Raw genomic sequence first — 14,018 nt, 5'->3', positions numbered from 1 at the left:
TATTGGAACATTCTAGCTCCTACTACTGAGCAAGCTCTCCTTTGTTCCTAAAATATAAAAGTAACCACTGATCTACGCCAAGAGTTAAAGCTTACTTAACCACACATATCCTAGCTTTTATACTTCAGCTAATGTCTACAGGATACTGTAGATTTCTTGTGTTGCAACTATCAGAGGGGTAGCCGTGTTAGTCTGAATCTGCAAAAGCGACGAGGAGTCCTGTGGCACCTTATAGACTAACTGAAGTGTAGGAGCATAAGCTTTCGTGGGCAAAGACCCACTTCGTCAGATGCATGTAGTGGAAATTTCCAGAGGCAGGAATAAATATGCAGGCCAGGATCAGGCTGGAGATGACCAGGTGGATCCAATCAAGGAGGATGAGGCCCACTTCTAGCAGCTGATCTGGAGGTGTGAATTCCAAGAGAACAGAAGCTGCAACTGTGTTGCAACTGAATATAATGAAAGCAGCTAAATATAATGAAGGCAAGGCAGCAACTACAGAAAAGGCAAGCATTCAGTTATAGTTCTTTTTCAAAACTCAGTGAGAGGCAAAAGGTGATTTGTCAAACTGAACACATATATAAAAAGAAATGTGAATTGTCAAACATTATCTTTAATAAATTAGCTACTAAACTGAGCCAGAAATACTGAGAATACCATTCCAGTGCCTCCAGCATTGCAGCAGAGATGATACTGTGGTGACTGACTGTAGGACTACATCTAACATTGTGCCACAGTGCAAACTAGGGGAGGAGGGAGTTGCAGAGTGCAAACTGTTGCCATCTTAACTGCCCCACATGGACATGACTGGCAAGAACTAAAAGCTTCCTAGTTTCCATGAACATAGAGTCCTGCTTCCAACAGGATTGTGTTAACACAAGTTTGGCACCTTTCAGTTCTCACCAGCAGCATTTACATGGGGCAGTTTGATCACAAGACTTCTGGGAACTCTGCAACTCACACTCCCAATAGTCTGCACTGCAGTGTAGATAATCCCTAAATCTTCTTCAAAATAGCTGCCAAAGGAGAGCGATACTATAAGCTCCCCCATATCATTCCCTTAAAATGTGCTTCAATTCTAAACTTAAGGAACAACTTCTCATGGAGGTGAGAGGACCATACCACTGCTACAGTCATTCAATGCTTAGCTTCTCTGCATACTCGTCAGTGTCAAAAGTTTCCTCAGTAGTCACCAACAATGCTGTGAGAAAGTTCCTACCAGAAATGCTGTCAAATGTACTCTCCAACCTTATTTCAAATCTAGAGTTTTCAGTGTTTAACATATCCACCTGAGCTTGCATATATCCTAGTAAGGGTTCCAGCAGGGCTATTTTCTTCTTGTACTGAAGAGTATTTAGTGCACAGAAATAATGCATCATGGTCTGATGCTGTTTCTTCTTTGAAGTATACACATCCTCTGTGACTTCATACTTGACCTAAAGAGATAAAATATGTCAAAATTTGACTCATTGTTTAGCATGTGCTTTCTGACAAGTTTAATTATAACCAGCAATAAAACATCATTAAAAAAAATCCACCATTCACCAGAAATGGTACTTTTTGCCCCATGACTCCTTTTCTAAAATTTATGGAGGAGGAATCCATGGTAACCAAATCCTGCATCCTGTTTTTCTAGCTCTGAGAAGTTCTCTTTTTGACCAATGTAAATGAATATAATATTGCATTCTTAGGCTCATAGCATTTTAAAAATATTACATCCCACTCCTACAATGTTAAAGCAACTTCTGTCTGCTGTGCAAAGACGTCTAACTATTAGATCCTGAACTATCATGCTTTAAGTGATGTTTACCCTGTTGCATATTATTTGTCATTATTGGAGATAGACCATTTTATAATATTTTGCAAAAATGAGGAATCATGTGGCACCTTAAAGTCTCACAGGTTTATTTGGGCATAAACTTTTGTGGGTAAAAACCACTTAATCAGATGCATGGAGTGGATATTACAGAGGATGGGATTATATATATATATATATATATATATATACACACACACACACACACACACACACACACACACACACACTAGCATATCAAAAGAAGGCATTGCTGATCAAGCATAGGACCAGTGTTAATGAGGACAATTCAGTCAGGGTGGATGTGGTGCCCTCCGAGCAGTTGATGGGGAGAAGTGAATACCAAGAGAGGGAAAACTATCTGTTTTTGCAGATATAGACTAACACGACTACCCCTCTGAGACCATAATATTTTTGTTTACCTCCCCTAAAAAGGCTGCTTAAAAGGTATATCACACAAACCTTTTCGTTCTCTCTTCTTTTTGATAGCCGACTGTATCGGTTAATGGCAGTATCATGATCTAAATAATAAAATATTAAATATCTTATAGTCATTTAATAAATTAAACAAATGTATAAGAGAAAAAATATAGTAATGAACAATATTTAAATTCAATGAAACAAAACAAAACCACATAGGTTTTTAACGTACACTGACACTTGGGACATAAGACTCTCCAAAATTAAAACCTCAAGCTTTTCAAAAATGAAATCTCATGAATTATTTTTGTTCTCAACTATCATTCTACTATTCTAAGGGTATGTCTAGACTACATGCCTCTGGCGACAGAGGAATGTAGACTAGACTACTCGGCATAGGAAAATGAAGCGGCGATTTAAATAATCGCCGCTTCATTTAAATTTAAATGACTGCCGCACTGAGCCGATCAGCTGTTTGTCGGCTCAGTGCAGTAGTCTGGACACTCCGCGGTCGACATCAAAGGCATTTGTCGACCTCCAAGGTATGCCTCCTGAGGTATGCCTCCCAGGTATGCCTCTTCATATGAGGCATACCTGGGAGGTCGACAAATGCCTTTGATGTCGATCGCGGAGCATCCAGACTATCGCGCTGAGCCGACAAAAAGCTGATCGGCTCAGTGCGGCAGCCATTTAAATTTAAATGAAGTGGCGATTATTTAAATAATCGCCAGAGGCATGTAGTCTAGACGTACCCTAATTTACCTCAGCTGGAGACAAGTTCTGAACAGTTCTGCAAGTGTCTTCATAAAAATAAGAAACAAAAAATATTAGGAAAACCTTCCCTAAATAGCTATTATTCTTCAATGTGGTAATGCCACAGTTTCAGAAATTGAAAAGTACTTTTATTAATAAAAAAGTATCATTTGCATCTTCTGTTCTATAAAGAAAACAGATTCTATCTAAACCTTGCCCCCTTTATTAGCATATGAAAAGGATTAGCATTAAAGAAATGGACTATACAGTGCATTCTCCCTTCTCTAACACCAATTACATTTTTAAACCAAGATTACCACACCTAACTCAAAAAAATAAATACCATGTATCAATTTTAGGGAACTAAACTTCCATTAATTAAGCCAATACCTCTTTTATAGAGCACAGAAATTCATAAACCAACTAAAACCTAAACAACAATACACTTTTCCATTCTATTTTTACTGTATTTAGTGTTTTGTTTCCCTCAGCTACAGATTTTAACCTCTCTTATCTGGTGCCCTCAAGATCTAACAGATGCTGAAACAGAGAATTTTCTGGACCACAGGAGATCAGTATTGTCTAGCAGCATTACCAACACTTGCACTGCTTACTGGAATATTAGAAGATATTTAGAAGCAAACTTAGATCTAAATAAGAGCTCAGAACACTGAGAACCAGGACTGGTGGCTATAATCAAACTTTATGGGCCCGCGGGAAACTTGGCCACGTTCACGGTAAGTGGACAACCAGCAAACTAAAATCATGCCGGACCACAGATGTTGTTGGACCAGAGAGTGCCAGATGAAAGAGGTTCAATCTGTAGTAGGAACTGCATTAATTTTCAGCTCTATTTTTACTAAGGTATCATAAGTAAGCTATCACAGGCTGGTTGGCACTTTAAAGGGAATCAGACCCAGTGTTGCCTGTGTCAAGTCACAGGGCCAGGGCCCAACAGGGCTGTGGATTCACTTCAAGACAGAGTCAATTAGGGATAGTTGCTTTTATTAATCTCACTACATCACTACTATTGCAGGCTTAATACAACCAAACGATTACACAGCTACTGCAAAATAATCCAAATTAGCAGCATAGGCAAAGCAATGCATATAAGTGAGCAACAGGCTCTTAGAAATGCTTACACCCCTTCAGGTGTGCAGGGAGTCCCGTTCAGGTAACTTTGCACAAGGCTGCAAGGGATGTGGCTCCAGCTGGGGGACCCAGGACACCTGTCTAGGTCCCTGGTGGAACTCCCAGAGGGGCAGGATCCCCAACAGATCTTATACTTTAGCTGCTCACCGAGTGTGAGGGATTGGCCCAATGCCACATACACTGTTCCCACGGGGTTGAGAGACAGGTCATGTTTATTTATCCCATACAAGGTTCTCAGCTAGCAAGCAAGGGGAGTTTTGGCTGGTGAAGGCTGTCTGATAAAGAACACCTGATGGTTTCGCTAGCAGTCCTCAAGGCTGACCTAGAGGAGCACAAATTTAACTCCTGCAGGCCCACCTATGGCTCACACTACAGCCTGTGACAGAACAGCTACTCTCCAGCTGATACTAATCATATAGGGATCAGATAGTCCTGCTCATTTATTATACCCAGCCAGGACAAGGACAAGAGAGCTCAGCTGGCAGGGAAGGCTGAAAAAGGGCATTTGGCTCCTCCACTAAGACCTGGAGAAGGATAATTGATAGGTAAATAAAACTGAAGAAGGGGTTACAAGAGGGAAGTTGGCTCCTGTGGCCTGATCCTGGGAAATGGAGAACTCTCACAGGGGAAAAAAAAAGCTCTGAAAGTCAGTGTTTTGTTGGAGAGCAGGAAAGACAACGTGGGCCTAGGAGAAGCTGAAGATCCTTTTATGTGGTCCTCAGAACTACTGCCTAAGTTTGCGTATGTCTACACAGCAAAGTTATTTTGAAATAACTTTACCAACGTCTAAACAGCCAAACCGCTATTTCGAAATTAAATCAAAATAGCGGAGGGCTTATTTCGAAATTGGTAAATCTCATTCCATGAGGAATAGCGCCAATTTTGAAATAAGTACTGTGTAGACACTTATTTCAAAATAGGGGGCCTCCAGCCCTTCCCAGGTTGCCCTGGTGGCCACAACCAAGAAAACTCCTCTCCCTCCCCCATCCCTGGAGCCCTTAAAGGGGTAGATTTTGGCCACAGTGCCTGTGCTAGCTCCAAGCCTGCCAGCCCAAAGCCAGCATTCACTGCACCTGACCCAGTGGCCCCAGCATGAGCCAGGCAGCCAGTGCCAGCCAGCCCTCCACCGCTCCCCAGGACCAGTCTGCCAGCTCCCAGGAGCCTGTCAGAGGCCAGAAAAGGCAGGCGCCTGCCTCGTCCAGTGCAGAGATCAGGGCCCTAATTCAGGTTTGGGGGGATGCCTCCAAAGTCCATGATCTCTGCACTAAATGGAGGAATGCAACTGTCTACAGGCTGCCAGCCTGGCCACCAAAGGCCACATGCAAACCCAGGAGCAGGTTCGCATGAAAATAAAGGAGCTGCGGCAGGCGTATGCCAGGGCCACAGGGGGCAGCTCCCAAACAGGGGCAGACCCAGACCCCTGCCCCTATTTTGATGCTGTGGACCGCATCCTGGGAGGCAGGATGGTCTGTGCCCCCGAGGTGGTCATCAACCCTGGGGCAGAGCTTGCTGCCTCCTGCTGCTCCAGCCCCTGCTGCCTCGCCAGCTATCGCTCCTCCTCCCACTCCTTCTCCCCCTCTCACTTCTTCTTCCCCACACCCACAGCGACGCCGAGGCCCCCGCACCTGCGGTGTTGGGAAACAGTTTAGCCGGCGAGGCCCCCAACCCTGAGGCCTGAGCTTCTCCTCCCCCTTCTTCCCCTTGTCTCCCCCTGCCAGCTCCCTCCTCCCAGGTTTCCCCCTCCCCTCCTCCTTTCTCCCACCTTCTTTCCCCAGTCTGACCTCAGTTTCATTTCCCCACCACCCCAGTTTTGTTCAATACAGAAGCTTTGTTGTAATGAACACGTCTTTTATTGTACAGCAGGAAAGGGGGTTAGGGAGTGGTAAGTTGAAGGACATGAGGGAGGAATGAGGCACAAGCCCCCAGTAGGGAACACAAGGGAGACTGTTACTGCCTGCAGAATGTGCTGCCAGGCTCGCAGCAACACATCCAGGAGAAGCACCAGAGTGACCAAGGGCGGCTCTGGCTCCATACTGCAGAGTGCTGTGGTGTCCTGAGTGAGGGCAACCAGAGCACTCAGAGAAAAAATGCTTTGCTGTCCCTCAGCGAGGTAGGCAAGTAAGCAGGGAAACTTTAGAACCAGCTGTCTGGTGGTGGTCCCTTTAAGCACTGGTCTCAGCCTCAGGCAGCAGCCACAAAAGGCCTGACCTGATGCCCTGCCAGAGCCAGTTCTGAATGGCCTTAAATGCAATTCAGCGTCCTATCAGTATGGACGTGCTATTTCAAAATAGCAAAACACTATTTCGAAATGCATTGTGTGTCTAGACGCGTTATTTCGAAATAAGATATTTCAAAATAACACTGTAGTGTAGACATACCCTATGTTAATAATGCCTTGCCAGGTAAAGGTGAAAGTTTTTACCATTTTGGGAAGTTGGAGTGAGTAAGCTCTAGGCAGTACTATAGAGGCCCACCATGCCACATAAAATTAATTTATTTGGATTCTAGTTTTCCATAAACCTTTGATAGTCAAGACTGTGACTTTTCAAAGAAAACTAGGAAAATGATGTACACTGAAAATCCCTTTTAAATCACCAGCCTATGTTCTGTGTCAGAAATATTCACAGGAAGTTCAACTTTTAAGATGTACTTACCATTGCTGGCAATTTGGAAAACTTCTTTTAAAGTCAATATCTCTGCAAAGAATATATTTGAATAAGAGGCCAATATCAGAAGAAAATATAGCATTAGTGTTATTGTAGTTTTCTTTTTAAAAGATAGTGATTTCAGCTGCAGAAGATAAGTGGCTTCTGTCTCATGGTCCATTAGAACTTCAAGCACTTCCACAGCTAGGTAACTGTTGTACTCTACTAACACTTCGTTTACATGAAGACACATCTCTCATTAGATGTTAAATGCAATCTCAATTGCAGGTTATGCAGTTTTGTAGTGAGCAAATTTTCAGATGAGAATATGGCATCAGGAACCCATCTTCAATAATCACTACATAGTTAATGGCTACCTTTGAGGACTATGAAAAGTAATTTTACATGTGACTGGAGAAATAACATTGCTTCCAGTTTTGAAAAATAACATTTTGTTTTACTTGGTTCCATAATTACTTTTGCAACCTGACATCACACCTACAGAAGAGGAAAATAATCTTTTCTAAAATCCACAAAGGGCTATGCAGATTTTGGCAGAGCCATTGCTTTTCCTTCAGTGTAGTCTCAACATCATTAGCACAGAATGTCTTATATTAGGAATGTTAGTATTTGTTTTTTTAAACTTCAACTGTATTTGCATATTTGAAGTCAATTGTCAGTAGTCTAGATAGATTTTATTTGTACACTAAATTATCATATTTAGCAACTTCACAGTATTATGTACATCTTATTTTGTTTAATATAAAATACAATGCTCATGAATCAGGAACCGTAAGCATTTGCTACAGCCAACTATCACACCAGCAATGCCAGGCAAACTTCCTTACAAATCCTGACGTATTATATTGTTGGGTTGCCCTGAATAGAGACTGCCAGTCATTACAAATTAATACGATGGTTTAGTGACATGGTCAAACATCCTGGGGTTATAGGCTACAAACTATTTAGATCTTTTAAGTGAAACCTGGGTTTTTACTGGGATAGTTTATGTGAAAGGGCTATTGTAAAAAATAGATCTTGAACTATTTATTTGCAAAAAGAAATTACCATATTTGTTGACGACATATGGTTAATTCCTTTAAACAAAAATAAAGTTTTGAAAAATACCTGTTTGGTAGTTCTGAATGTCAATGATTTACCTTAAAAATATACCAAGTTTGAAAGAGCTGGAGTATATTCATGTGTAAATTAAGTGATGTAGCCTTCAGTTAGGTAGAGCAAGAGCTGTGAATAAAAAACAATTATTTGAACCAGTTTGACTACACTACCTTTTAGATCTCTTTCTTTAAACTGAGTAATGGGAAACATCATGGCATCAGCTAGTTGAGTTGAAAGTACTGCATGACAAGAGCTGAGCTGTAAGGGGGGAAAAAAAGAGTGAATAATCAGCTATGTAAGTAATTATTGGAAAATATTACTAACGGCAGTTCTGCTTGGCCTTAATAGCCTTCATGAACTAAGTTGCTTTGCTATAAATTTCACTTATTTAGAGATAACAAGCAAGTCTTTAAAATATCTTTCCTTACCTTCAGCCATGTTTGCAAACCACTTAAAGCTAAAAAGGACATTCAACATAGAGTTCTAATTTGAAATGTATATGTTAAAAAGTGAGTCCCTCTCAGCCTTGCAGTTAAGAGCATGAAGCACATGTTGTAATACCAAAAGGATTTTTTTATTCAAGTTTTGTAGGTCATCTTTAGAACATAAATTACACGCTGTATATGTGTGCATATGTAGGTATATTTTATATATGTGTATCTTTGTATCTACAAGTGCATCTACACAGCACCCTAAACTCAAAAAAAATACACAAAGTGCATCTCTTATTCTATTTCGAAATAGAATCGAAATAGAATATTTTGAAATTTGGCACATCTACACAGTGCCAAATTTCAAAATAACACACTATTTTGAGACATCCCTTAACCCTCGTGGAACAAGGGTTACAGGAATGCCAAAATAGCATGCCCGTTATTTCAAAAAATATTTTGAAATATCATGCAGCTTGTTAAGACATGGGGTAGCTATATAGTTGAGCAGTGTAGACGAACCCTAAGTGGAATAATGGCAAAGCACACTGAGATCCTGCAGATTTGTGTTATAAAATAGCTCAGTATGGAGAAGACATAATGATGTTTAGACAACAAATGATACACACAGCTTTTTAGATCATAGTAATATAGATCATGAAATGAGGGTTACAGGGACATCGGAATAGCAATTTTGAAATAATGGCCTGGTTTAAAAGATACGGAATAGCTATTTTGGGATAGCGCTGCAGTCTAGATGTACCCTTCCAGACCCCGGAAGCCCAGATTCTCCAGAAGGCTTTCAGGCAAGCTGACAGTCAATTAAGTTCGGTTTTATCAGAACCTTGCTTGTGATTCATTGGAGGACTGAACCACACATGCAAAGCATTTTGGGTCTTATGAATCTGCGTTTTCTAACAAAACATGCGTGACGCTGTACGGAAGATAGGTCATTTATAATAATACTGATTAATATAATAATGATACAATTATTAAGCCATCTAAGATATCAGTGGAAAAGTTATGATTTACTAAATATGATATGATAAGCTTATTAATATGAATGTCTCATCTTTATATGGTAAGTTATAAATACGTATGGTATATTAGTACCTTAGGGTATGTCTACACTGCCATCCTAAGTTCAAACTAGGGTGACTAATGTAGGTATTTGAACTTGCAAATGAAGCCTGGGATTTAAATATCCCGGGCTTCATTTGCATGTTCCCGGGCGCCGCCATTTTTAAATGCCCCGTAGTTCGAACTACCTGCCCGTGGCTACACGCGGCACGGACTAGGTAGTTCGAATTAAAGCTCCCAATTCGAACTGCCGTTAAACCTCCTTGCAGGAAGAATAATGGTAGTTCGAATTAGGAGCTTTAATTCGAACTACCTAGTCCGTGCTGCGTGTAGCCGCGGGCAGGTAGTTCGAACTACGGGGCATTTAAAAATGGCGGTGCCCGGGAACATGCAAATGAAGCCCAGGCCATTTAAATCCCAGGCTTCATTTGCAAGTTCAAAAGCCTACATTAGCCACCCTAGTTCAAACTAGGGTGGCAGTGTAGACATACCAAACACAGAGCACATGTCTGAGGGTGATACCCAGACAGATTAGCATCAGCATTATCTCGCTTGCTCTATGAGCTATCAAAGGCAATCAACTATACAATAAACCCATTGAGATACTGAGACTATGCCTATGAGTAGAGCCCTACCAAATTCACAGCCATGAAAATCTTATCACAGACCAAGCAATCCGATCTCTCACCATGAAATCTGCTCTTTTGTGTGCTTTTACCCTAAAGTATACAGATTTTACAGGGGAGAGCAGCATTTCTCAAATTAGGGGTCCTGACCACAAAGGGGGTTACAGCAGAGTCATTAGGTTATTTTAGAGAGGGGTCACAGTACTGCTACCCTTACTTCTGCATTGCCTGCCGAGTTGGGTGGCTGGACAGCAGCAGCTGATAGTCAAGCTCTGAAAGCAGTACCCCACTATAGCAGTGCAGAAGTAAGGACTGCAAAACCATATAATGCCACCCTTAGCTCTGTGTTGCTGCTTTCAGAGCTGGGCAGCTGAAGAATGGTAGCTGCTAAGGGCCCAGCTCCACAGACAACTGTGCAGAAATAAGAGGGGACAGTATCATACCATGCCATCTTTATTTCTGCACTGCTGCTGGCAGCGACCTTGCATTCAGAGCTGGGCTTCTGGTCAGCAGCCCCTGGTTTCTAGCTGCCCAGCTTTGAAAGCCGAGTCACTGCCAACAGCAGCACAAAAGTTAGAGCAACACTACCACAACTCCCCTCTACAATAATCTTTTGACCCTCCCACGACACTTTTTTCAGGTCAGGATACCCACATTATCAACACTGTGAAATTTCAAATATAAAAAGCTCAAATCATGACATTTATTATTTTTACAATCCTATGGCTGTGAAATTTTACCAAAATGACTCAAATTTGGTAGGGTCCTATCTATGAATCAGCAGACATGAAGGGTGGACATGGGATACAAGAGCTTTTCCATACCCATGTACTGTGAGTTTGGTTTGGACAAAGGAGATGCAAGCCACATGGCAACATAGAAAGGCAACTGCATCATCACCATTTTATCTTCAATCCTGCTTCTCACCTCTGTAGTAATTTCTCTACAAACTGAAGCTTTGAACAAAGGACTGATAGACGCATCCAAGCTTTGAATGTGTTCCGGAGGGATTTTATAAGCAAGCAAACCCACCAATGCTGCTAATAACCTGATATATGGACACTGAAGTCATATGTATCTGATTGTTTTGATTATTTAACAACTGTCTTGTAATTATTTTCTAATAAGCCTTTGGATACTAAAGGATTGGCTGGCAGCATGGCATTTTGGGTAAGAGCCAAACTAGTAACGATATGGAACGTGAGGATCAGAAGACCATTTTGTATAGTAAATAGTTTTAAGTTCATTGTATTGAGCCTATTTGCTGATTTAGACCTAGGGATGGGAATGCAATAGAGCTTTATATGATTTCATTCCTTTCAGTTTCTTGATAACAAGTGTGATAGATGAATACACAGACACACAAGATGCTGGTTGGTGAATAACTACAGTGTTAACAACCAGTTGGTGGGGGATCAGCTCTTTTTTTCAGCCTGTCCTAATTGACATTTCCTGTGTGGGATACCCTAGGAACTTCGAATCACACCCTGATTGATCAGAAAATTCCTGTCCAGCTGTAGTCTTCAGGACTCCATCCTCTGATCGTTTTACCTTCTCTTTGATTTCTTCAAACTGTACTTATCTCCTCAACCAGTTTCTATAAGAATTTTACAGAGCTCTGTTCTTGGCCCATTCTTCTTCTCCCTTTATATAACTTTCACACTCTTTTATCCGATTGGCTATCATTACTTAATTTGCCATCTTTATGATAATGGTTCCCAAATCTACCTCTCCAATTTTGATGTGCCTTCCACCATCCGAGTCACATGACTCCTTTCTGTTACTTTATCAATGTAAACTTAATGTGACTAAAAGAGAATTCTTTATTCATGCTTCCCCAAGTACTTTCCATCCCCCCATTTTCTGTAAATATTGACAATGCCACTATTTTCTATATCACTCAGGCCTACAATATATGGGGTGGATAATTTTTTACTCCTCCTTTTTTTCGCCCTAACATCCAGGTCATGTCCATATCTCATAGCTTCTTCCTCAACAACATTTTCTTTTTGTCCACATAGCTCAAATTCTCATCAACATCACATTGTCTCTAATATTTAATGCTGTAACCTATAATCACCCTTCTCTAGCCCAATAAAAGCATTTCCCACCATAATATTGTCCTTCTTTGAATCTCTTTACTGTCTGCCATTTTACACTACATTCAAGTGAAGTTTCTTGTCTGTACCTTTTGTGCACAACAACTGTGACCCTACCTCTTTCTGCTCTTCTACTTTATCAAGCCACTTCTCCATCGTGGCAACTATGCCAACCTTGACTATTACTTAATCCTTCAAGCACATTCAATTACTCCTTATGCACAAAGCATCTTCTTCAAATGAATGTGTAAAGTTTCAACTACCTTGTCCTCCTTCAAGACCCACGATTGTGATGTTCACATAAAATAACCACATGATCATGGCTGGATAGAGAGCCAATAAGAGTTTCTGATTTTTTTTTTTTAAATATAAAGAAGTTAGGTAACTATCAATGCACAAATCTTATATTAAGTGTGTAAAATTACTGTTATTCTTTGTTTTCCTATACCTATGTTTTTACATTCACTTGCTTCATCATGTCTTAACTCAGTCTGCATTGGTTTTAGCAGCAATGGCATCTTCAAATGTCTACAATAGCGCCGAAAAACTGCAGTTAAAATATGGGACCCATCTCAACACTAACTATAAATTATACTGTAGATTTGAAATTGCCCTTGATTTAAAGAAGTTATTTACTGAGTTGGGAACAGATATTGATGAAAGTGGAATCAATTTGTATCTACAATTCATGCTTATACTATAAATCTGCTACATTCTAGTTCTGTAGGGTAACAATTTTTATACTAAATGCCTACAGAAAGATAAAGGACATAAAAAATGCATTTTTTAGAAACAATTTACTCTTCCGTCACAAAATTGATTCCCTATCTTCTGGCTACTCAATTTTATAGTGTGTCAAGAGCAAGTAATTAAAGCGCTACAATCATTAAATGAATAAATAAATAAATAAATGCTACTTTACATGCTCATTCTAAAAAAAAAAAACCAAGGATGATAATCAATTGAAAAGTCTATGGATGACTAACAAAGGTTAAAGGTAAGCCAAACACATTCAAAACTTGCCTCATCTATCACTTTTGCAAACTGTTGTAGGGTAGAGCTCATAACTTCATCGTCGCCCCCTAATGGAAAACGCTATAAAAATAAAAAATAAAATGATGACACATCCTTGTGGATGACAAAAGAAAGCTGTAACCTAACAACATACTAGATGTCTAATTATTTTGAAAGGAAAATACAGGAACTTAAAATCTCCAAGTTTATATTCAGTACTTATAATTAACTTGAAGGACATTTTGCAGAATAGCTTATTACAGGAAATACTCGCCGTTCATGAATATTGGCAGCTGCGGCTCCCAGGCCCCTGGTGAGCTCTCCACAGTTCCCAAACTCACCAGAGGGGTCAGCCCCTTCTCCACCCCAGGCCGTGACAGGAGACCCACTAATATATGGGACCACAAATAGCAATTCTGTGAATCACGAGGGTCTCCTGTACTTTCATGTAACAAAGAATATTTATGACAAGTACGTAAATAGTTACCTCTTTTTTTTAAATATGTCAGATTAGTTCTAGTATTTGAGAAAGATTCAAGCTTGACTTCTCTGGAGAATTACATTATTATTCCAGTTTTGTCAACTCTCTCAACTTTAGATTCAGTGTTTTCCCCAGGTCTCAAAGTCATGTGATTTTAAAACAATGTCTAGAGTAAATTTCTAGCTTTCATGATTATGGAGAGAAGCTTACAAGTAGGAGCCTAAAGTAGGAGGTTAAAAATCCAGAAAGCCAATTTATTTGTGAAATTTCATACTTTAACCATGGTTGGTTTTTTTTGTAGAGTGGTGACCTTACCCACCCTTTTTGAATACATGAGATTGCCAACAATGTTTTTCATCCTTTATTTTCTTTAATAGGAAAA

At 40.3% G+C, this 14,018-nt stretch overlaps 1 protein-coding gene across 1 annotated transcript in view; it reads right to left on the bottom strand.

Moving 5' to 3' along the window:
* The window catches only part of APPL1 (adaptor protein, phosphotyrosine interacting with PH domain and leucine zipper 1), a 56,100-nt gene that overhangs the window by 32,416 nt on the left and 9,666 nt on the right, over positions 1 to 14,018 (bottom strand). The window contains exons 4-8 of the mRNA XM_089781206.1: positions 13,165 to 13,236; positions 8,076 to 8,163; positions 6,796 to 6,837; positions 2,279 to 2,337; positions 1,290 to 1,436 (exon numbers count right to left, since the gene is read on the bottom strand). Coding sequence (XP_089637332.1) covers positions 1,290 to 1,436; positions 2,279 to 2,337; positions 6,796 to 6,837; positions 8,076 to 8,163; positions 13,165 to 13,236 — 408 coding nt within the window. The remainder of the gene's footprint in view (positions 1 to 1,289; positions 1,437 to 2,278; positions 2,338 to 6,795; positions 6,838 to 8,075; positions 8,164 to 13,164; positions 13,237 to 14,018) is intronic.

Source organism: Pelodiscus sinensis, chromosome 11 (assembly GCF_052426305.1).
Source record: "Pelodiscus sinensis isolate ZL-2025 chromosome 11, ASM5242630v1, whole genome shotgun sequence".
In the NCBI taxonomy this organism is placed as follows: Eukaryota; Metazoa; Chordata; order Testudines; family Trionychidae; genus Pelodiscus; species Pelodiscus sinensis.
This window is presented reverse-complemented; position numbering and strand designations above follow the sequence as displayed.